This window comes from Schistocerca serialis, chromosome 1, assembly GCF_023864345.2.
Source record: "Schistocerca serialis cubense isolate TAMUIC-IGC-003099 chromosome 1, iqSchSeri2.2, whole genome shotgun sequence".
Classification (NCBI taxonomy): Eukaryota; Metazoa; Arthropoda; class Insecta; order Orthoptera; family Acrididae; genus Schistocerca; species Schistocerca serialis.
The window spans coordinates 1,172,809,877-1,172,836,330 of NC_064638.1; the positions used below are offsets into that span (position 1 = coordinate 1,172,809,877).

The following is a 26,454-nucleotide window of genomic DNA, read 5'->3' on the forward strand; positions in this document are numbered from 1 at the left end:
TAATTTTCCTCTAATGTTGGGTAAAGATGTCTGTTACCAGTCTTGAGAAAATTGATCTGAAATATTACACTCTTTTGGGATCGCACCACGCCAGTGATAAAGCCAGAGTGAAACATCCATAACATGCCTCATATTTCATAAACTGTTTCTGAAATGGAAATGAGATTCTGGGAAATGATAGCACACGAAGAGGAGAATATTTCGCTGTATGGTTATTACGCTCAACTTTATTATCTGCTATGTTATTCCAATAACTAAAGACTTTTCCGATAAAGAAAGAATGTAATTTTTAAGGACCATCGATAGCTGGTGAAACGAGAAATGCTAGGCGTTTTGGAACAACATAAATGAAGTCATTTCACCTTTATTTTGTACCGAGGATGTGCTCTTTCATAAGATGCTGACCTTACTTTTCTCTGGATCCTCAGTTAATAAACTTAATAAACGACTGTTTCTTAATTCTTTCGCAATTGTGTCTGCACAACATGTTAATGAGGTGAGACTGTGTAAACTTTTCTGAGTTTTGCCAAAAGAAGCAAATTTTGACAAGAAAACAAGAGAAATGTGTAGGTTTTACTCAAAATTGCACACTCGTGGCACTTCTCTGTAAGTTACAAACGTATAATAAAACCAGGCGAAAATAAATCTCTGCATCTTCCGCAAATTTCTTTTCGATACTAATTCTTTTTTAGATACTAGCCAAAGAGCTCCCCCCCCCCACCCCCCTCCCCTGAACCATGGACCTTGCCGTTGGTGGCGAGGCTTGCGTGCCTCAGCGATACAGATAGCCGCACCGTAGGTGCAACCACAACGGAGGGGTGTCTGTTGAGAGGCCAGACAAACGTGTGGTTCCTGAAGAGGGGCAGCAGCCTTTTCAGTAGTTGCAGGGCAACAGACTGGATGATTGACTGATCTGGCCTTGCAGCACTAACCAAAACGGCCTTGCTGTGCTGGTACTGCGAACGGCTGAAAGCAAGGGGAGATTACAGCCGTAATTTTCCCCGAGGGCATGCAGCTTTACTGTGTGGTCAAATGATAATGGCGTCCTCTTGGGTAAAACATTCCGGAGATAGAATAGTCCCCCATTCGGATCTCCAGGCGGGGACTACTAAGGAGGACGTCGTTATCAGGAGAAAGAAAACTGGCGTTCTACGGATCGGAGCGTGGAATTTGAGATCCCTTAATCGGGCAGCTAGGTTAGAAAGTTTAAAAAGGGAAATGGATAGATTAAAGTTAGATATAGTGGGAATTAGTGAAGTTCGGTGGCAGGAGGAACAAGACTTTTGGTCAGGTGAATATAGGGTTATAAACACAAAATCAAATAGGGGTAATGCAGGAGTAGGTTTAATAATGAATAAAAAAATAGGAGTGCTGGTAAGCTACTACAAACAGTATAGTGAACGCATTATTGTAGCCAAGATAGATACGAAGCCCACGCCTACCACAGTAGTACAAGTTTATATGCAAGCTAGCTCCGCAGATCACGAAGAGATTGATAAAATGTATAATGAGATAAAAGAAATTATTCAGATAGTGAAGGGAGACGAAAACGTAATAGTCATGGGCGACTGGAATTTGATAGTTGGAAAAGGAAGAGAGGGAGACGTAGTGGAATGGGGGTAAGAAATGAAACAGAAAGCCGCCTGGTAGAATTTTGCACAGAGCATAACTTAATCATTGCTAACACTTTGTTCAAGAATCATGAAAGAAAGTTGTATACATGGAAGAGGCCTGGAGGTACTGGAAGGTTTCAGATTATACAGGGTGAGTCACCTAACGTTACCGCTGAATATATTTCGTAAACCACATCAAATACTGACGAACCGATTCCACAGACCGAACGCGACGAGAGGGGCTAGTGTAATTGCTTAATACAAACCATACAAAAATGTACGGAAGTATGTTTTTTAACACAATCCTCCGTTTTTTAAATGGAACCACGTTAGTTTTGTTAGCACATCTGAACATATAAACAAATACGTAATCAGTGCCGTTTGTTGCACTGTAAAATGTTAATTACATCCGGAGATATTGTAACCTAAGTTGACGCTTGAAACCTCCGACGTTCAGTTGTGTGTTGTAACAAACACGGGCCACGGTCGGCGAGCAGCATCTGCAGGGACATGTTTACGATGACGACCGTGTTTACGAGTATGGCTGTAGTGCACTGTTGTGGTTTGGTCTAGCTGTCGCAGTGTCCGCATGTAGCGCTTGCTGCTATTGTTATTCTGCATTCGTCTCCGCACGCAGACCAACTGTAGTACACCGTGTTACCAGACGTCTGTGATAGTGTAGTGTTGTAGGAACTGTGACCATGGTGTATTCGAACTCTGAAAAGGCGGTCATGATACTCATCTATGGCGAGTGTCGACGAAATGCAGCTGAAGTCTGCAGGGTGTATGCAGAACGGTACCCGGACAGAGAGCATCCAACGTGCCGCACATGCAAAAATCTACCGCCAACTGTATGTAACAGGTATGGTCGTAGCACGTAAATGGGTCCGTAACAGGCCCGTCACAGGAGAAGCGGGTGCAGTTGGTGTGTTAGCTGCTGTTGCCATGAACCCACACATGAGTACACGGGACATTGCGAGAGCCGGTGGACTGAGTCAAAGTAGTGTCATGCGCATACTGCATCGTCACCTCTTTCACCCGTTTCATGTGTCGCTACATCAGCAATTACGTGGTGATGACTTTAATCATCGAGTGCAATTCTGTCAATGGGCATTAACAGAGAATGCGTTGCAGTTCTACCTGTTTACCGATGAAGCGGGTTTCATAAACCACGGGGCAATGAATCTACGGAACATGCATTACTGGTCCGTGGACAATCCTCGCTGGCTCAGACATGTAGAGCGACAGGGACCGTGGACTGTAAATGTATGGTGCGGAATCATTGGCGACCACCTCATTGGTCCTCACTTCATTGCAAGGGCCCAAACAGCTGCAACATACATCGCGTTTCTACAGAATGATCTTCCAACGTTGCTCGAAAATGTCCCACTGGAAACGCGTCGACGTATGCGGTATCAGCATGTTGGTGCACCTGCACATTTCGCAATTAACACTAGGCTGACCCTTGACAGGATGTTCGATGGGCGTTTCATAGTACGTGGAGGACGCATAAATTGGCCAGCCCGTTCTCCTGATCTTACACCTCTGGACTTCTTTCTGTGGGGTACGTTAAAGGAGAATGTGTACCGTGATGTGCCTACAACCCCAGAGGATATGAAACAACGTATTGTGGCAGCCTGCGGCGACATTACACCAGATGTACTGCGGCGTGTACGACATTCATTACGCCAGAGATTGTAATTGTATGCAGCAAATGATGGCCACCACATTGAACATCTATTGGCCTGACATGTCGGGACACATTCTATTCCACTCCGTAATTGAAAACGGAAACCACGTGTGTACGTGTACCTCACCCCTCATGGTAATGTACATGTGCGTCAGTGAAAAAGACCAATAAAAAGGTGTTAGCATGTGGACGTAATGTGCTGTTCCAGTCTCTTCTGTACCTAAGGTCCATCACCGTTCCCTTTGGATCCCTACGTAATTCGGTGCTCTCCGATACACACGATCGAACAGCGGAGGAGTGGTACTCAAGCGTCAACTTTAGGTTACAATATCTCCGGATGTAATTAACATTTTACAATGCAACAAAAAGCACTGATTACGTATTTGTTTATATGTTCAGATGTGCTAACAAAACTGACGGGGTTCCATTAAAAAAAACGTAGGTTTGTGTTAAAAAACATACTTCCGTGCATTTTTTATGGTTTGTAATAACCAATTACACGAGCCCCTCTCCTCACGTTCGGTCTGTGGAATCGATTCGTCAGTATTTGATGTGGTTTACGAAATATATCCAGCGGTAATGTTAGGTGACTCACCCTGTATAATGGTAAGACAGAGATTTAGGAACCATGTTTTAAATTGTAAGACATTTCCAGATGTGGACTCTGACCACAATCTGTTGGTCATGAACTATATATTAAAATTGAAGAAATTGCTAAAAGATGGGAATTTAAGGAGATGGGACCTGGGTAAACTGAGAGAACCAGAGGTTTTACAGAGTTTCAGGGAGAGCATTAGGGAACGATTAACAGGAATGGGGGAAAGAATTACAGTAGACGAAGAATGTGTAGCTTTGAGGAATGAAATAGTGAAGGCAGCAGAAGATCAGGTAGGGACGAGGGCTAGTAGAAATCCTTGGGTAAGAGAAAATATATTGAATTTAATTGATGAAAGGAGAAAATATAAAAATGCTGTAAATGAAGCAGGCAAAAAGGAATACAAACATCTCAAAAGTGAGATCGACAGGAAGTGCAAAAGGCTAAGCAGGGTTGGCTAGAGGACAAATGTAAGGATGTAGAGGTATATGTCACTAGGGGTAAGATAGATACTTCCTACAGGAAAATTAAAGAGACCTTTGGAGAAAAGAGAACCACTTGTATGAATATCAAGAGCTCAAACGGAAACCCAGATCTAAGCAAAGAAGGGAAAGCAGAAAGGTGGAAGGTGTATATAGAGGGTCTACACAAGGGCAATGCACTTGAGGACAATTTTATGGAAACAGAAGAGGATGTAGATGAAGATGAAATGGAAGGTACGATACTGCGTTATGAGTTTGACAGAGCACTGAAAGACCTAAGTCGAAACAAGGCCCCGAGAGTAGACAACATTCCATTAGAACTACTGACAGCCTTGGGAGAGTCAACCCTGACAAAACTCTACCATCCAGTGAGCAAGATGTATGATACGGGCGAAATACCCTCGGACTTCAAGAAGAAAATAATAATTCCAATCCCAAAGAAAGCAGGTGTCGACATATGTGACAATTACCGAACTATCAGTTTAATAAGTCACGGCTGCAAAATAGTAACGAAAATTCTTTACAGACGAATAGAAAAACTGGTAGAAGCCAACTTCAGGGAAAATCAGTCTGGATTCCATAGAAATGTTGGAACACAAGAGGCAATACTGACCCAACGACTTATCTTAGAAGACAGATTAAGGAAAGGCAAACCCATGTTTCAAGCATTTGTAGACTTAGAGAAAGCTTTTGAGAATGTTGACTGGAATATTCTCTTTCAAATTCTGAAGGTGGCAGGGGTAAAATACAGGGAACGAAAGGCTATTTACAATTTGTACAAAAACCAAATGGCAGTTAGAAGAGTCGAGGCGCATGAAAGGGAAGCAGTGGTTGGGAAGGGATTGAGAGAGGGTTGTAGCATATCCCCGATGTTATTCAATCTGTAGATTGAGCAAGCAGTAAAGGAAACAAAAGAAAAATTCGGAGTAGGGATTAAAATCCACCGTGAAGAAATAAAAACTTTGAGGTTCGCTGATGACATTGTAATTCTGTCAGAGACAGCGAAGGACCTGGAAAAGCAGTTGAACGGAATGGACAGTGTCTTGAAAGGAGGATATAAGATGAACATCAACAAAAGCAAAACGAGGATAATGGAATGTAGTCGATTTAAGTCAGGTGATGCTGAAGAATTAGAATAGGAAATGAGACACTTAAAGTAGTAGATGAGTTTTGCTATTTGAGGAAGCAAAATAAATGATGATGGTCGAAGTAGAGAGGATATAAAATGTAGACTGGCAACGGCAAGGGAAGCGTTTCTGAAGAAGAGAAATTTGTTAACATTGAGTACAGAATTAAGTGTCAGGAAGTCGTTTCTGAAAGTATTTGTATGGATTGTAGCCATGTATGGAAGTGAAATGTGGATGATAAATAGTTTGGACAAGAAGAGAATAGAAGCTTTCGAAATGTGGTGCTACAGAAGAATGCTGAAGATTAGATGGGTGGATCACATAACTAATGAGGTGGTATTGAATAGACTTGGGGAGGAGAGGAGTTTGTGGCCCAACTTGACTAGAAGAAGGGATTGGTTGGTAGGACATGTTCTGAGACATCGAGGGATCACCAATTTAGAATTGGAGGGAAGAGTGGAGTGTAAAAATCGCACAGAGAGACCAAGAGATGAATACACTAAGCAGATTCAGAAGGATGTAGGTTGCAGTAGGTACTGGGAGATGAAGAAGCTTGCACAGGATAGAGTAGCATGGAGAGACGCATCCAACCAATCTCCAGACTGAAGACCACAACAACAACAACACCTACCAAAGAAGAGGTGACAGATCTTTGTGAATGGTCGCCATGCAGGTGCGGGCTTGAAGGGCCCCGCCTAATATTAACAGAAAATGTGAGTCTAGGCTCCAGTTTGGAAAGGCGCATCCCCTCTAGCTCTCGGCATTTCCCCTACAGCGCCTGCCCGCAGCCCCCACCACTACCGCCCTCCCCACAGGTGCCCTGCCGGCTGTGCATCTACCAGTCAGGGTTTCCTGCGTGCACCATACTATAGTGTAGCAGTTCTTCCTATGTACGTTTCGAGTTTCATCAAGCTATGTTACTTTGCAATGAAACACCATGCAAAGCTACTTGTGTTTGTAAGTTTTTCATAAATGCATTTCGCCATTCATGTAGCAAATTTAGTCTTGGTAAATCGGATGAACTTTTCTGAATCACCCTGTATAGTAATAAATAAATAAACAAATTAAATTAAAAGACGATGACTGTGTTCCTCTTCGACAGTGTTTCTAATTTTTGTCATTCTGATTTGGCCTGCGCATGCAACATTGTATGATATGGCAGTCAGTCAACATTTCCAGCTTGTGCGCCCTAGTTGATTTATTTTATGACATGTCACAGTTCAAAGTTTGGTGCTGTCCATGAGCGGTTCGTCAGTGCTTCGGTGCCATAGAACTCTGGCCATACTTTTTCTCGTTTGTCCTCCATGATCTTCAGTTGATTTCTGGAAGCCCTGGTGGGTGGCATCATATATCGAAGTTCGATGTCTTCAACTAGGAATGTCTCTCTCGCTAACAGGTACACTTGTCTAGATCTTGTTGTCTTTGAGAGAACTAGTGCTCTCTTCAGGTAAGTCGATTTTACCTTTTCTAGAGTTTCTAGATTTTTTTCTGTCAGGTGGTCCCATATAACCTCGATCCCATAGGCCAGGATTGGCAAGATTTTTGCGTTGAATAATTTAAGAAAATTGCCGCCAAATAGCCACATACAGTTACTTTGCTTAACATTTTACATTTACATTTTACACTTTTGCATATTAATTTATCGATTTCACTCTTTTACTGCACAGTTCTATGTGATATCGTTCACAGGTTTCGTTACACAGTTCACATACACATGTTGTGATTGGGTTGTGACAAGTTTTGTTTTTGCAGATTAGATGATGAATGCCGTGAATAGAAAATCTAGTTATGACATGTCACAGTTCAAAGTTTGGTGCTGTCCATGAGCGGTTCGCCATTGCTTCGGTGCCATAGAACTCTGGCCATACTTTTTCTCGTTTGTCCTCCATGATCTTCAGTTGATTTCTGGAAGCCCTGGTGTGTGGCATCATATATCGAAGTTCGATGTCTTCAACTAGGAATGTCTCTCTCGCTAGCAGGTACACTTGTCTAGATCTTGTTGTCTTTGAGAGAACTAGTGCTCTCTTCAGGTAAGTCGATTTTACCTTTCCTAGTGTTTCTAGATTTTTTTCTGTCAGGTGGTCCCATATAACCTCGATCCCATAGGCCAGGATTGGCAAGATTTTTGCATTGAATAATTTCATGGCCGTTTCTAGACTGAGTAGGCGGATGTTTTTGATGTCCTGTATTGCTATTATTGCTTGGGCTGTACGCTCTGTTGTATGTACTGTGAAGCATTTGACTGTTGGTTGCAATGTCACCCCTAGGTATTTAAAGTCTGATGAGATTTTTATTTCTTGTCCTCTGATGTTGATTTCCGCATTCTTGGGTGTTTTGCCTCCTTTTTCTGAGAAACACCATTTCTGTCCTTGTTATGTTTATGTTTAGTTTGTGTTCACTGCACCATTTGTCTATTTTCTCAATGGTTTTCTGCAGCTTCTGTGTATCTGTTGAACCTACGGCTATGTCGTCAGCATATGTATATATGCGTACATCTTCATTTTCTCCAATTCGCAGTACTTCTTCAGCGGCAAGAATTTACAGCAAAGGGTCACCCTGTAAGACTCCATTCGTTTGCTGAATGAGGTTCGGAAAAGAGAGGTTGTCTGATATTGTGATTAAGATGTATTCGAGGATTGACTTGATTACTCTTGTCAATACGCTATCTTCTCCCATTGTGTTTTCCAGTTTTCGGACAATGACATCTCTTTCCAGTAGGTCAAAGGCTTTGGTAAAGTCTATGAAAACTGTGTAGAACATTTGTTTCTTTTGTAGCACTTCGTCGATGTTGTTTAGAAGAAGCCTGACTGCCGTAAGTGTTGATCCTCCAGATCTGAAACCCATTTGTCGTTCTGGGAGATGACTGTCCGCAGAGGCTTTGATTTTTTGTGTAATTATCTCTGAAAACATCTTGAACTGAGTATTTTCGAGGGCTATGCCTCTCTACTTTTTTGTGTCCGTTGGGTCTCCTCTACTTTCGTAAAGAACTTTCACTCTCGAGTGTCTCCATTGGGTCGGAATCCTTCTAAGTTCCAAGCGTTTGTTGAATAGTTTGATCCATACATGTTGGAGGGCCTCTTTGGCATCTTTTCTATGTTCATTATACAGGGTGTAAACGGTATCAGGCGCCAAAATTATACAGATGGCACATCTCGCAATGCTTGACAAAAAAGTCTAGTAACATGTTTGCGTATTTCCTACTGTTGTCTCAGAAAAAAACAGTTCGTCTCAGGATAATGGTTTTGGAAAAGTACAGGGTTATTACAAATGATTGAAGCGATTTCACAGCTCTACAATAACTTTATTATTTGAGATATTTTCACAATGCTTTGCACACACATACAAAAACTCAAAAAGTTTTTTCAGGCATTCACAAATGTTCGATATCTGCCCCTTTAGTGATTCGGCAGACATCAAGCCGATAATCAAGTTCCTCCCACACGCGGCGCAGCATGTCCCCGTCAATGAGTTCGAAAGCATCGTTGATGCAAGCTCGCAGTTCTGGCACGTTTCTTGGTAGAGGAGGTTTAAACACTGCATCTTTCACATAACCCCACAGAAAGAAATCGCATGGGGTTAAGTCGGGAGAGCGTGGAGGCCATGACATGAATTGCTGATCATGATCTCCACCACGAGCGATCCATCGGTTTTCCAATCTCCTGTTTAAGAAATGCCGAACATCATGATGGAAGTGCAGTGGAGCACCATCCTGTTGAAAGATGAAGTCGGCGCTGTCGGTCTCCAGTTGTGGCATGAGCCAATTTTACAGCATGTCCAGATACACGTGTCCTGTAACGTTTTTTTTGCCGAAGATAAAGGGGCCGTAAACTTTAAGCCCTGAGATTGCACAAAACACGTTAACTTTTGGTGAATTGCGAATTTGCAGCACGAATGTGTGAAGACTCTCTACCGCCCAGATTCGCACAATCTGTCTGTTCACTTCACCATTAAGAAAAAATGTTGCTTCATCACTGAAAGCAAGTTTCGCACTGAACGCATCCTCTTCCATGAGCTGTTGCAACCGCGCCGGAAATTCAAAGCGTTTGACTTTGTCATCAGGTGTCAGGGCTTGTAGCAATTGTAAACGGTAAGGCTTCTGCTTTAGCCTTTTCCGTAAGATTTTCCAAACCGTCGGCTGTGGTACGTTTAGCTCCCTGCTTGCTTTATTCGTCGACTTCCGCGGGCTACGCGTGAAACTTGCCCGCACGCGTTCAACCGTTTCCGTTGATTTCCCCTTACAGAGCCATCAAGAAGCTTTAAACTGCGCATACCATCGCCGAATGGAGTTAGCAGTTGGTGGATCTTTGTTGAACTTCGTCCTGAAGTGTCGTTGCACTGTTATGACTGACTGATGTGAGTGCATTTCAAGCACGACATACGCTTTCTCGGCTCCTGTCGCCATTTTGTCTCACTGCGCTCTCGAGCGCTCTGGCGGCAGAAACCTGAAGTGCGGCCTCAGCCGAACAAAACTTTTTGAGTTTTTCTACGTATCTGTAGTTTGTCCTGACCATGTGTCAATGAATGGAGCTACAGTGAATTTATGAAATCGCTTCAATCATTTGTAATAGCCTTGTAGATACTTGGCCGTGCACGTAAGTAAGCAATCGGTTCCTGTTATTGCCCGCTGCGCGTATTGACATCGCGAGCGTAAATCGTAAACACATAGGCAACTGCGACCTGAGTGGCTGCGTCATTGTAATACACCGAGCGACGACAGTAGGCGAGTAACCTGTGCAGATGTTATTGCAACTCTGTTAACTGTTAGGATGGAAAGGAGATTTACTATAGCTGAACTATGCGATATTCATTTAATTTGTGGCGAGGCAAAAGGTATTGCGAGGGCAGCTGTCGAATTTATCGAGAACGCTTCACACAACTACGACTTCCTGCACGAAAGACATTTGCTGCTGTGCACCAAAGGGTTGTGTCATTGTAATCCTCTACCTGTATGTGATTATTATGCTTTTACATCTTAATAAAATACAGTAGTTATCTGCACCTTTGTAAATTTTCGTCCGTATGTGAAACGTATCTTCTGTTCTGATACGCTTTCCGTTTTTGTTACATCATGACAGAATTTCCTTAGATTGAGAGATACTGACTCTTTACTGCCCCGCGCAGAAGGCAGAGGCCCACAACGCGCCGATCGTACATTGGAAGCTGAGGAAAGAATTCTGGACCGCATCCAGGAGGATCCTTCTCAGAGTACTAGAAGCATCGCCCGCCACGTGGGTATATCGCACACTGCCGTTCATCGCATTTTGCAACAGGAGCGTCTGCGGCCTTACCACATTCAACGCGTACAAGCATTGGAAGAACAAGATTTCCCTTCACGACGTGAATGCGCAGAGTGGTTTTTGTTACACAGTGCGCAGCATGATTCTGTCAACAAAATACTCGTCACAGATGAAGCGTGTTTCACTCGCGACGGAATAACTAATTTCCATAACATGCACACGTGGAGTGTACACAATCCTCGCCACGTAGTGGCAACACATTTTTCAGCTACGATTTCCCGTAAATGTGTGGGCGGGTATGCTCGATAATTACATTATTGGGCCCTATGTTTTACCTGCACGTTTGATTGGTAACTATTACCGAACGTTTCTAGAGGATACATTGTTACCAACGTTGTTAGAAGACATTCCGTTAGGCATACGTCATAGCATGTGGTTCCTCCACGATGGTGCTCCACCCCACATTGGTCACAGAGAACGCAGATTTTTGGATAGTCGATTTCCAGGACGATGGACCGCGCGTTCGGGTCCACGTCGATGGCCAGCACGCAGTCCTGATTTAAATCCACTGGACTTTTGCTTTTGGGGCCATATGAAGGAACTTGTTTATGCTGAGTCCGTAAATAATGTGGACGAATTGACGCCGAAGATTTTAGATGCTGCCAATACCATAAAGGCCAATGTGCATGTGTTTGAACGAGTGCGACGAAACTGGGTTCGCCGTAATGAAGCATGTGTAGAAGCGAATGGTGGTCATTTCGAACATTTATTGTAGTATTGGTGTAAGAGGAAACGAAGTAATGGGTTTTCTTTTCGTAACGATGTTGTACAGAAGAGAAATAATGTGAATTTAGTATTCGTTATGGCATTGCCGTAAAAAGGTGAAACAGTTGATTGTAATTAATGCACAACTATCTACTTGGTGATTGACTGAATTTGTACTAATGGAAATACATTGTGTTTGATATTAGATTGTCATTACTACTACGACCTTCGTTATCGACTTGTTGAGAAACAGACTGATTGTATTCAATTCACGTAAAGCGAATTACACATTCTTGACAACCCAAAAACCGTTTACATTCCTTTTTTCGGTAGCACCTGATTATCACACCAGATCGTTGTACACGTCTAATGATTTCAATCCTCTGGTCGGTTCGTTGCCTTTCTCTGGCCGCCCCGTCATTGTAGGCAATAAGCTCGGTACGCCGTGTACTGTCGGTTGACTACGTAAACAGAAATGCGTATACTATCTATCCTACGAACATTAGGTTTTAATAATACAAAAATAAAGTACATGATACAAGAAAATGTCATTAGACTTTTTTGTCAAGCACACCGAGATGTACCATCTGTATAATTCTGACGCCTTATACCGTTTACACCCTGTATATATTACCGGGTCCTGCTGCTTTCTTGTTCTTCAGTGCTTTTATTACTTCTATTACATCTTGTTGATTTGATTTGAAGGGTGGTTACAAGCTGCTGTGCTGGGAGACGCCGTGTGCCCGTCTGCGGCGGAGGGGAGGACGCGAGGCGCCGGTGGTGGGGGCAGCGGGACCCCGACAAGCGGATCGGCCGCAGTCGCGCGCCGGCCGCCGAGCAGGGAGGTCGAGCCGAAGCTGCTCGCGGGCGAGGGGATACGTGGCGAGGCGAAGCGGTCGCGCGCCTTCCGCGCCGCGTTCGGTGGACAGGACAGGCACGATCGGGACACGTGGTTCCGTACGGCGTGACGCAACTCCGACACACAATACGTCAGATCGCTTGATGTTGGCCTCAGCAGCCGAACGTATCCTCTGAAATGCAGTGCAGTGCTTCGAATTTTTCGCCCTATACTTAATGTCACAAATACATTAATTTCGCCATAAATAAGCACACACCCCTTTTAATAAATGCAACAATATTCAACCAATATAGGGCTTCATGTAGGATTCAGATGAACAAAAGAAGAAGCAAGTGATGTTAATTATCGATACTGAATAACCACTTTCCTTCTAAATTCATTAGGCTTGGAAGCTTAATTGTACATGTACCTTTTTATGGGAACTCTATTCACTGACACCAATAAAGTCGTGTGATGACTGAGGGCAGTGCATGTCAATTTCAAGGAATTCGTCACAGTCATAAAATTTGCGAAGTCTCTGTCAAGGTGGGATAAACAAGAAACTACTGGCCTACTGAGACGCGCGTCTTAGCAAACTACCTGAGTCAATGCAGTGAGAAACTTTGTGAATGTTTTCCGTAACTGCAGCAATGCGTTTATTCTGCATCATAGTTAATGAGAGTTCGTTACCAGCGACGAGAACTATTCACTAAGAGAAGACGCTGTCAAGAAGCTAAGGAATCTGTTCTGTGTGTTTTTCATTTAGATTATACCTTTAGACTTGTGGTCCAATGTCAAAGTACGAAACTGGCTGGAAAGATGCTCGTTCGCTCAAAGCTGCCACTTTTGCAGTCGAGTGTGTTGGGAAACTGTCCATTGGATGGTGAGTTCGGCTTAGCCAGTGGAAGTGGTATTGCCTGACACAAAATTATTCAAGGGAATTCGATGTAACTCTCAGCAATAATGAGAGCGTAGTAAAACTGCCGATTAGAAAACAGCACTCTGTCCTGTCGCAGGTTTCACTCATATAAACTGGGGCTTCGAAAACCTGTGAATGTGTCAAGAGTCACTGACGATAATCGTAAAGTGTGGTACACTTCAAAGAAAAGTCCGCCCCCGGTAGCTGAGTGATCAGCGCGACAGACTGTCAATCCCAAGGACACGGGTTCGATTCCCGGCTGGGTCGGAGATTTTCTCTGCTCAGGGACTGGGTGTTGTGTTGTCATAATCATCATTTCATCCCCATCGACGTGCAAGTCACCGAAGTGGCGTCAAATCGAAAGACTAGCACCAGGCCAGCGGTCTACCCGACGGGAGGCCCTCGTCACACGCCATTATTATTATTATTATTATTATTACTTCAAAGAAGTATGCTGTAAGGCAGATTCGGAATGTGAGCGTCCACGCAGGTCGGTATTTGATGTTCAGAGTCTATGGGATATGGTTTATACAGAAGAAATGCCAGTGAAGGATAGGAAAAAGTGATTCATGCTTAGTGCACTTACTCGCAGCAGACCGAAAAGTGAATTAAAAGGGGAAATAAGTGATTGTTGTCAAAAACGGGTTAGCAAAAGAACCAAACCGTCGTTCGTCGTGCCTGAATAAGTCGGTCGAGAAGTGTATTGCTCCTGACGGGCAAGGTACCAGGTTCGAATCTCGGTGTCGATCTGCCAGGAAGTTTTCTATCGAGAAGAGTGTGCTGACTGGGCGTGTTTACAGTGTCTGTAGCGACGCGGAAACTGTCGGCGGCGGCCAGGTAGCACAGCGGGGCCAAGGGCGGCTACTGTGGGGGAGCGCGGCACTGCGCATGCGCGCCGGCCGGCCCGGCTGCGTTCCGGCGGCGACCACTGCGCTCGCAGCAGTCCGTCCTCCGCGAAAGTCGCGCCTCCCCCGCCGGCCCGACGTGACGCAGCGAAAGTCACCGCGGCTCGGGCGCGTCCTAGTTAGCCGCTAGCTCCCGTTTATCGCCAGTCCCTCGCGGTCCACACGGGACAACACTCGCACTCGCGCGCGCGCGGATACCGCCGCTCCTCCAGCGTCGACGCGTTCGGACACCTGCTGCAGGCCGGTGCAGCAGATACGGTTAAAGGTTACCGGAGGATTCGTCAGTACCATTCCGGTGAAGTCGCACCGGTAGCGAACAGGCATCCCTGTGACAGATGCCACAGTTAAAGCCTTGGACGGCGTTCCTTATTCTTGGAGGACAGCTCGAACAGACTCCGACATTACGTCGCTACGACCATCGATAAACCACACCAAAACAAGTGTTACGAAGAATTCTTATCATTGCATGATTTCACAGTGATCCCCTAGTGGTCTTACTAGTAACTACTACACGATTCTATAGCATTATGATAAAAGTGCGGACAGACTCTGCTTTGCATCTATCACAATCACGATTGTACACAGCGTGAATTACTAACTGCTGAGGGAATCAACAGGTGCCAACGACTGGGTGCTTCTGCATTCGATAAGCACCACGGTGGCAACATTTCAATTGTAGAACCTGAATCGAACACAAGTGCTCAAATTTTGAATGCGGATTTAAAGAAGAACTGACATCTGGAGTTGACGCTGAGTCTTACGTGACCGAGCCACTGACAAAGTCGCGAAGTGTGGTGCAAGAAGTCTGCCAGACTTCATTTCTTCACTGAAGTTTTTCACCGCAGCCCTCTGAACTAAATAGGCAAAGTGTACGTATTAGCGTCACTTAATTCGTTTAAATATTAACACCTTCCACAGGGTTGAGTTTCGGGACCAATTTTACCTGGGCGCTTCGCGTGTACAGGTGCTGTGCATGGGTATGACCGCAGCAAAATTCTCTCGCTGCACTGTTGGCGCGACGAAGAGCAGTTCCGTTTGTCGAGTGGCGCGCTGTGCCGAACTGAGTAACACTAGAACGCTCGTCGAAGAGTTATAGCACACGGACCGGCAGTGGAGTCGGACGGGATCGCGGTCGTGGGTGATGCTGGGGTCGGTACCCTGACGAGAGCAGTGTGTGGCACGCGATGGCCTTCCTGGGAGAGAACTTGACGGAGGTGGCGTCGACGGCGGCAGCGGCGGCGGCAGGGGCGGCGGGGGCGGCGGCGGCGGCGGCTGGGGACGGCTCGCTTTGGGGCGGCAAGCTGACGGCGATGCTGGGCCTCTGGCTGGGCTCGTTTCTGGCGGGAGTGCTGCCGCAGCTGCTGCGCGCCACGGTGGCGCCGCCCCCGCAGCTGCAGCCGGCCAAGGGGCTGGGCTTCTGCGCCCGCAACGAGGAGCTGCTCGTCTCGCTGCTGCTATGCTTCGGCGGCGGCGTCCTGCTCTTCACCACCTTCATTCACCTGCAACCAGAGGTACCAACACCTGCACAACTCCATAATTAACCTCTCACACCAGTGCTATTATACTGCGTCCCCATCATCGCTACGTTCATACGCCTGCAGCCAGAGGTACCAACACCTGCAAACTTCATAATTAACCTCTCACCACCAATGCTATTATATTGCGCCCGCCTCATCGCCACGTTCATACACCTGCAGCCAGAAGTACCAACAGCTGCGCAATTTCAAATAAACATCCCTCACTACCGGTGCTAATATACTGTGTCCTCCTCATCGCTACCTTCATACTCTTCCAGCCAGAGATACCAACACATGCGCAACTTTAAAATAAACATATCTCACTATCACAGCTACTATGCTACGTCTTCCTCTTCACCAGCTTCATACACCTACATCCAGAGGTACCAAAACCTGCACAGCTCCATAATCAACCTCTCACCACCAGTGCCATTATACTGCGTCCCCATCATCGCTACGTTCATACACCTGCAGCCAGAGGTACCAACACCTGCACAACTCCACAATTAACCTCTCACCACCAGTGCTATTGTACTGCGTCCCCCTCAACGCCACGTTCAAACACCTGCAGCCAAAAGTACCAACAGCTGCGCAATTTCAAATAAACATCCCTCACTACAGGTTGCTAATATACTGCGTCCTCCTCATCAATACCTCCATACTCTTCCAGCCAGAGATACCAACACCTACGCAACTTTAAAATAAACATCTCTCACTATCACAGCTATTATGGTACGTCTTCCTCTTCACCAGCTTCATACACCTACAGCCAGAGGTACCAACACCTGCTCGACTTCCAAATAAACATGTCACTACCGCTGCTAATATACTGCATCCTCCTCATCACTACCTTCATACGCTTGCAACCAAAGATACCAACACCTGCACAACTTCAAAATAAAGATCTCTCACTACCACAGCTATTATACTGAGTCTTCCTCTTCACGAGCTTCATACACCTACAGCCAGAGGCACCGACACCTGGGCAACTTCCAAATAAACATCTCTCACTACCGCTCCTATTATACAGCGTCCTTCTCTTCACTGCCACCTTCATACACCTGCAGCCAGAGGTGCATGACATCAAAATAAACATCTCTCACAACCATTACTATTATATATGAAGATAATAACTGTTCTCGAAAGAACAAATACCACTGATGCGCCTGCAGCTTCTTTACAATAAATGATAATTAATTGAAACCCTCAGCTGCCGACATGTGTTGTTGACATACCTCGATGGGGACAGCTGAAAATGTGTGCACCGACCGGGACTCGAACCTGGGATCTTCTTACATGGCAGATGCTCTACTCATCTGAGCCACTAAGGACACAGATGAATAACGCGTCTGCAGGGACTTATCCCTTGCACGCTTCCCGGGAGACCCACATTCCCAACTGTCTACAATCTACATACGTAATATTCCTAATAGATACTTTGTTCATCAACTCATTACTCGCTCCCACTAAGGTGACGATTCCCTTGAGAGTTCGGGCAACCTGTGCGGATTAGCACAGACGAAGGTTAAATGGCATATAGTTAAATGGCTACCTGCAGCCAGAGATATCAACACCTGCACGAATTCAGAATAAGCACCTCTCACAAATAGTGATACTGTACTGACTACTAACAATACAATGTATTCTAATAAACAGTTTCCGTTTCTTGAGGCAAGTCATTTTTCGATGTAAAGTGATTTTTTAAAATGAACCCTTTAATTTACAGTTTAGCAAGTATCGAATTTATCCCGCTTGGGCATTATAAAGCTACATCACACCAAAAATTATGGTGTCTGTAGCAACAAGTCATGTCTGTAATAAGGGCTTCGCATAACCACAACTATCATATACTAGAAGTGCATATGAAAAATGGAAAACAAAACTGCAATCCTTAAGAGGGTTTTGTCTCTGTGCCAGAATACAAGACATAAAAATGCCTCAATTATGCTTTATCATATAGATTAGAAAAGTCCTGTCTTTTGCAACTGAAGGCTTTAACTGCATGTACCAAATATGTATCGCCTGTTCCTGTTAGGCACTTTCACTGGTCTGTAATATAAATGAAATTATTTAATTATACTTATTTTGCTAGGATATCTATAGTGATGCTTGACTAACTATTTAATTATCTGTTTGCGAATACAGGGTATCCGAGGAGAATTCGTCAGTATTCGAAGATATGACAGAAACCATCATTTGAAACAAAAACTTCATATGGAATATGCCCCGTTCAAATGGTTTCCGAGATAGAACACATTTAATGCATATTGTCATTTATTTTCTGTATTATTCAATACGTTGCCTGACTTACACACCTGTACACATCTATAGCTTTTAGTAAACATAACAACATTTGTTTTACAAACTATCAGTTGAAAAACACGTATTTTTAATGCATTCACCACTAAACAAAATCGGACACGTCACATTACAGCTGTTCTACAGTTCACAATAGATATTCGAATATCCCACTGTCAACTGCAGTGCACTTGTGCACTCTTGGGAGAACATGTTGTGTTGGTTGTCTGAGTGTTTGTACATGTTCACTAATGAGAGCAGGAGCGCCCATGGCGCGATCGTGCATTCGTCTCGCGTATTCACCTTTCGTTTGCACACGCCATAGTTCACACAAACCCAGAAACAAAGACATCCCGAGCAAAGAGGCTGAAAGCAATGAGGTAGGTTAGGCTAGAATAAAACCTCAAAGAGGTTGGGTGGGTAAGACATATACGTGCGCACCACTAGCTAAAAACAAATACATGTTAAATTTATTCTGTCTCGGAAAATATTCGGAACTGGGAACTTGTCCATATGAAGCTTTCTGCTTCAAATTAGCGTTTTTCTCACATCCCTGAATATTAAACATCTCTCCTGGGACACCCTGCATTTGATCGTGTTTTTTTTTACACTTATATTCATTTTATGTCGTTTTCATGTATTTCTGTGTCCCACTGTATATACTACTAGAACCCAGTACAGATTTTCGATACATAGATCACATTTTATCATAGGAGGTTGGTTGATGGGGCACTATGTGTGTGTGTGTGTGTGTGTGTGTGTGTGTGTGTGTGTGTGTGTGTGTGTGTTTATGAAAAGTTATGATAGCTGCAAAGAACTGATACAGATCTCATATCAAAATATGTATAATTAAATATTTCCTTTATATCATAAGCCACTGAAAAAGCCTAGCATGGGTGGGCAATACACATTTGATAGACACAAATAGAATATTCATTTGCGAAATATGGAATTTTTTTCTTATCTGCGTGATAAATCACAACTGAAGTACCAACTACAAATACTAACTATAAACGTGTGTTAGCCTAACTATTAAAATGGGAACAGATATAGTTACACCAACGTTTCACTATGCACTGTATGCTGGCGTAGTGACAAAACCAGCACAAGGTGGCTTTTTTTCCCATTTTAATTGTGGACATCACGTCTGAAATAGTTGTTCCCTTACCAACTATATTTGTGCGAAATCATTGTTAAGGATACCATCCCAAGTTCCTATTTGCGTTTTAATTCTTGCTGTGATGCAACATGATAATGACCAAGGGTTCGTAGTTAGCTAATCGCTAAATTAGGAAATAAAATGTTTATTTGGAAATGTAATAACAGCCTACATAGGAAAACGACTTCCCTCAGGAAATTCACAACGACCCCACATCCTGCTGAGACCCTTCCCTCTATTATTGCACAAAACATTTAAATTTGCAGTTTGAGAAATTTCCTTAGTTATTGTTTAAACAAGTCCACTTTTTTAGCAATAACAATGTTTGGGTAGTGCAAAAATAATGAGTAAGAAAGAAGGTTGTAAAATAAAAAAAAAATACTGCTCATCTATTTGTTGTGACTCCTCGACGAACACGTAGCTCGTGGAAAGAATAATTTTGCGTCTAGTTAATATGATCCCGGTTTCGATTTTAGCTAAGAACAGTGTGTGGTTAAAACATATTCACTTGCTGATTTGTTGCCTTCACATACCGCACTTCTGATGTTTCGACATTGCCTTCAAACGTATAACTTTTTCGTTATAGTCGGTCACAACTGTTCCACAGATCACAATCTTATTTTCTCTTCAAAAATAAGGTTTACACTTCATCAGATAGAATAAGTTGAAGTAATTTCCAAGCATACAATGTAATTGCAACTGTTCAACATGGCAGCTTGTACCAACAATTACTTCTCACGCTCGCCAATATCATATGATTTGCGATTACCAACCAAGAAGAATGAAAATCGTGTATACACATACGAAAATTTGTTACCTAACGACTGACTTACATATTAATGATCTTTTTGGACTTATTTTTAAAGTTTATGAGTATCTATTTTGTAACGTTGATGACTTCAAATGGAAATAACATTAAATACATTTCAAAATAAATGTAATATATGATAAATAATCAGGTTATTCAAAAAATAAAACACATATTATACACATTATTAAAACTATACTAAACTTGAAATAATATTTTGAGCTTGTTGGTATCGTGTAATAAATATATAAAATGTGTCAGGTAATCCTTTTCATAACTCTATCGAAAGATACTATACGTGATGAAAGATAAGCCAGTGATCAGTTTGAAAATCAAGCGAGTGAAGGCTTCTCCAGCAGCTGTCACTTAGATGCCCTTCTTATTTCGTGATTTCGGTTCACGGAGTTGTAATTTTCGGCAGTTGATAGTACGCCGATGCGTATGTACTTCTGTGTTTAATATTCTTAACTTTTGTATAAACCGAGATACTTTTGAATGGAATGGTGTACTTTTTAACGGTATTTGTAAGGGCGTTGGATTGGTGTAGTCCGTGCAGCAATTTCGGCCATAGTGCTGTGGTGTTGCAATGGTCAGCATTCCTGCCTAGTAAACAAGGAGACCCTGGTTCGAGCCGTAGCCGCGGCACAAATTTTAATTTATTTATTCAGCGTCCGTCATTATCGTAGAATTTCTAAGCTCTTGAAAACACGATTACAGTCATACAACGCGTGTTAATGTTCCCATTGCCACTTATCGCAAAAGCATCCGAAAATGTGGAAAACCTGGAAGAGCAAAGCGGCCGAAATCGGCTATTACGATCAAAACACGGCCAAGAAGGTTTCCCACGGCAGACTGCTTCATTAAATGCAGCTACAACGTGAGCCTACACTGCTGAGATAAAACGAATTTCCTTTTTGCCCTTTTCTATACGACACAGTTACAGAGTCAGTTACGATTGTTGTAAATGAAACTAAATCATATGCTCACTTCTAGCGTATAGCGTATGAGTAAGTGCTTAGGAAAACTATTTAAATTGTTTATAGTTTTGAATTTGGGATTTATAATTCCGTTTTTTGCTTTAGTTAATTGATTAAAACCAAGCATTTGACGCGAGAAAGAATTGCATAGCACTAACACAAAATTCATGTTAACGATACTTGTCTTTTATTCATCAGTAGTATGGTCAAGTTGCACATTGACTCAAAGCGTAAGTAGTCCAGATTCTTAGAGCATGAGGTATTTTCCGACATTCCAAAGGAAAACCCGAACACGTAGTTTGAATTTTCACTTGAAGTTTGATACGCTTCATAAATTTTTCTGAATAACTCATTTAAAGAAATTTTCCGCGAAATCAAACAGTCTAGGACTGACCTTAAGATAATACACTCTAATATGACTGCGTCGGTGCAGGCGTCCAGGTATTTACATAACCAAACAATCAGAATTTTTACAACTATTGTTGAATTTACAACTTTTGAAAAAGCTGCAGTCAAGGAATTTTATTTCGGATTAATTGTAATGCAGTCTGGTGAACAAAGTGAACACTACACATAGATTGATTACTTAGAATAATATAAGTGTAACATATACGTTTGAAAATTGATATATTAGAGGCTTCAACAATACTCCGACGTTATTTCGTAATTACTGGCCTATTACAGGACAGGTAATTGGTAATATTTGAATCACATTGTATCATTAAGTAGTTATGATTACTGTAATAGCCATTGTCAGAAGTTACGAGTGTAACAGTAAATATTAATATTTTCACATCGCATTTGATTTAAGTTTTTACATATTCGATAAAACATTACATAAATTTCAATAAGTGGTGACATTTTACAAGTAATGGACGTATACAATGGGACGAACACACAAACTTCCATGTTCGTGAACGAAACAAAATGTGGATCGTGTAGTATCTTAATTACGGTATCGGTCACTTCACTATGGTGTGTCTCGGTCTGCTACATTACAGTGTCCATACAATGAAGTGCCAAAGAAACTGGTATAGGCATGCGTATTCAAATACAGATATACTTAAACACGGAGAATATGGTGCTGCTATCGGAAACGCCTATAAAAGGCAAGTGTCTGGCGCAGTTGTTAGATCGGTTACTGCCGCTCCAACGCCAGGTTATCAAGATTTAAGTGATTTTGAACATCGTGTTATAGACGGCACACGAGCGATGGGACACAGCATCTCCGAGATAGCGATGAATTGGGTATTTTCCCTTACGACCATTTCACGACTGTACCGTGAATATCAGGAATCCGGTAAAACATCAAATCTCCGACATCGCTTTGGCCGGAAAAAGATCTTACAAGAACGGGACCAACGACGACTCAAGAGAATCGTTCAACGTCACAGAAGTGCAAACCTTACGCAAATTGCTGCAGATTTTAATGCTGGACCATCAACAAGTGTCAGCGTGCGAGCCATTCAACGAAACAACATCGATATGGGCTTTCGGAGTCCAAGGCCCTTGAAGACGGCACGAGAAAAAAGCTTTACGCCTCGCCTGGGCCCGTCAACATCGACATTGGACTGTTGATGGATGGTAAGATGTTGCCTGGTCGGACGAGTCTCGTTTCAAATTGTATCGAGCGGATGGACGGGTATGGAGACAAGCTCATGAATCCATGGAACAAGTGAACATTCGAAGGGCTTTATATGACGACAGGGCCCAGCACGGGAGTCACACCTGGTTGTATTTGCAACTCAGTAGCCGATTTTGGTCGACTAGCCTTCTTCAGTTCTGCTCCACTGTCCTCGGATGCTCCTGTAAAACTTTCTACGTCGTCATTGACAACTGTATAGCACTGCAGTTGTCTTTCTCAGAGCTTTCAACTGTCGTTAAAAGCTACACAGATCCATTTAAAAAAAGTCATACTCGCCTCAATTTGTCGATTGTTACGAAAGCGAAGCGGAATAAACGAACAACAAAATTATGTCTGTGTGCTTTCATGTACAGAAAATCTTTCGAAATGTCGAGCGCCTCTGAAAATAAAGGGGATGTATTGAGCAACTTGCCCTATACAGGATGCATGTTACAAGTACAAAGGAGAGGAGAGTCTAGTGAAGAATGAAACAAACAAGTAATCCTAGTAAACGTAGGCCCCGAGCCAGTAGCTTCACCTGTTCGACGACCCGCCCTGATAGTCGCGCACGTTAGTATTCTACTTCCGTGATGCGGGGAGGCGCTCCGGTTCCGATTCGGAAACTCGCGGCGGATTAACGATGAATGCCGATGTGTCGGCAAGCCTGGATGCGGTGCTTAGGCTGTTTCGCACTTCCGACTAGGTGAACACCGGGCTGGCGTCCGCTTGTGCCTCAGTTACATGATTCACAAACATGTAACAAACTTTCGCTCTCTTCAATGTGGGGAAACACTAAATGGAGGCAGTTCGGGTACACAGATTCCGTATCAGGGGTGAAAGGGGTGGCGACAGAAAGGGCTTCCGGCCCCCTCTACCATTAACATTGTGAAATCCTAAAATTAACTTAACGACCTCGTGAAGATATGGGATAAAAACCAGGAAAGGTAAGAAGAAGAAGAAGAAGAAGAAGAAGTGGAAGAAGACGAGGACCTGAACACATTATAGCGAGAGGTCCCGAGAATCGAAGCTGCACTTGAGGACAAACATTTTACAATGTTCCATATGACTACCGTCATGCGAGGGCAGGTTTCAAAACATCTCCAGATCGATGACGTTTTTAATTTTTTTTATGAGTCACCAGTCTTCTGACTGCTCTGATGCGGCCCGCGATGATTTCCTCTCCTGTGTCAAACTCTTCATCTCAGAGTAGCCCTTGCAACCTACGTCCTCGATTATTTGCTGCACGTGCCTTACACCTTTTTCATCCGAGTGCTTCGTTCTTGTTCTTCTTCTCTTATTGTACCATTATGGCGCTTGAACATACCGCACCTAATCCGTCGTTCCCCATAGCTTACCCTTATTTTTCTCAGAATGTCAACATCTTGCACCATTTTATATTGTCGAAAGCTTTTACCAAGTCAACAAATCCAATGAACATTTCTTGACGTTTCTTCAGTCTTGCTTCCGTTATCAACCGCAACGTCATAATTACCTTTCTGGTTCCTTTACCGTTCCTGAAGCCAAAGTAATCGCCATCCAACACATCCTCATTTTCCTTTTCCGTACTTCTGTACATTATTCTTGTCAGCAACTTGGATTCGTGAGCTGTTGAGTTGATCGTGCAAGAATTCTCGCGCTTGTCGGATCTTACAGTCTTCAGAATTGTGTGGATGATGTTTCTCGGGAAGTCAGATAGTATACTGCCAGACTTATAGACTGGTGTCCAAAATTAAAGCAACAAACCGCTTTTTCCTCGTCCTTTGTCTGATTCACAATATAATCATACAAACTGTCAACAGATGTTCGTACGATCGTGTTCTGCACGGAAGATGGCAATCCGGTCAACGGGCAGCGACGCCAACGATGACGTCAGAGCACCTATCAAATGAGGTAGTGTTTTCTGGGTAGTCCCACATCCACAATCGCTGTGTACACGGTCACAGACGTTGCGGTTTGGCATAGAGAAGACGCCTACCAGACTCTCTGCGGTGGAGGGCCATAGGAAGAATGGAAGCAGGACGGTCGCAAACTCATGTGACCCGACGGATTAATGTGAATCGTTCTGTTGTTTCTCAGATGAGGCGACAGTCTATAGACAATGCAACTGTGTCCCGAAGACCAGGCCAAGGCCTACCATGTGTGACATGGTAGGCCTTATTTAGCTGTAAAGGTACGACGGTACCACCTTAGTACTGCACGACAACTGGCATCTGACCGCGCAGCATCCACTGGACGTGTTGTATCGAGGAAAACGGCATACAGAAGGCTTCGGCAGAGTGGTCTTTATTGTCAGAGACCTGCTGTGTGTGTACCTCTGACGCATCTTCACAGAAGGGAACGTCTTGAGTGGAGCTGTCAACATGCCGACCTGGACGGTCTAATAGGGCCAATTTTCTTTCCACGTATGAGTTCCGATTTGGTCTGGACAGTGATTCTCCACGGATTCGCATCTTGAGAAAACGTGGAACGCGATTTAGGGATCCAAATATTGTGGAAAGAGACTGATATCGAGGGAGATTTCTAATGGTGTGGGCAGGGATTATTTTGACCACTCAAACAAAAAATGGTTCAAATGGCTCTGAGCACTATGGGACTTAACAGCTAAGGTCATCAGTCCCCTAGAACTTCGAACTACTTACACCTAACTAACCTAAGGACATCATACACATCCATGCCCGAAGTAGGATTCGAACCTACAACCATAGTGGTCGCGTGGTTCCAGACTGGAGCGCCTAGAACCGCTCGGCCACCCCGGCCGGCCCACTCGAACACCTCTTCATGAGATTACAGGTGAATCGGCTGGGTTTCACTGCTGTAAGGTATCGTGATGAGACCTTGGGGCCTCATTTGCGGTTGTTGCGAGGTGCTGTTGACTCAGACTTCGTACTGATGGACGATAATGCCCGACCTCATAGAGCACAGGTACTTGATGTTTTCTTGCAAGCAGAAGATTTTGCACACATGGCGTGGCCTGCTCGCTCTCCCGATTTGAATCCCATAGAGCATTTCGGGGATGCACTCGAGAAGTGGGATGCATCACGTCAGCATCCACCTGCCAATCTACAAGACTTAAGAGCAGCTCTGCAAGAAAAACGGGCGTCATTGCCTTACCATGAGATTGTTGACGTCATCGACAGCATGCCCCTTTGATGTCAGGCCGGTATTGCTGCCAGAAGTAGTCACACCCCATACTGAGCACATTAACCTGTTGTCGGAATGTGTGTGCAAATCCTTTAAGTTGGAAAAAACGAACAACATTTTTGTCTACCTTTATGCATGTTGCAGTTGTTTATGTTCTTTATTCTTTACATTGTTTCTACTGTATTATCATCTATTTATACTGTTTTGTGACTAAATTAACAATCTTGAAAAATTTCCATTTATTGCTTTAATTTTGGACACCAGTATACACTCTACACAGGAACGTGAATACTTGTTTTGTTGCCACTTCCCCCAATGATTTTGGAAAGTCTGATGGATGTCATCTACCCCTTTTGTATTATCCGATCTTGGGTCGTCCAAAACTCTTTTAAGTTATGATTCTAATACTGAATCACCTTTCTACTTTCTCTGCCCTATCGATTCCCATTACTTCTTCTATCACGTCGCAGACGAAGTCTTCCCCTTCATAGAGGCGGACAGTGAATGCTTTCCACCTATCCGCTCTGTCCTCTACATCTAACAGTGATATTCCCTTTTCAGTCTTAATGTATCCATACTTGCCTTTAACTTCACCGAAGTTTGTTTAGACTTTTGAATTAGTTCTTCCTACTATCATTTCTTTTTCGATTTCTTGACATTTCTCATACAACCATTTCGCCTTAGCTTCGCTGAACCTCCTGTTTATTTCGTTCCGGAATGATTTGAATATTTCTAAATTTCCATTAATATTTGCGTTCT

General features: G+C 43.5%; 1 protein-coding gene across 1 annotated transcript in view; it reads left to right on the top strand.

Moving 5' to 3' along the window:
- Positions 1–15,355: 15,355 nt before the first annotated feature.
- Positions 15,356–26,454, top strand: part of LOC126456278 (uncharacterized) — a 120,889-nt gene continuing 109,790 nt past the window's right edge. Inside the window, exon 1 of the mRNA XM_050092033.1 lies at positions 15,356–15,682. Within this exon, the coding sequence (XP_049947990.1) occupies positions 15,356–15,682 (327 nt within the window). The remainder of the gene's footprint in view (positions 15,683–26,454) is intronic.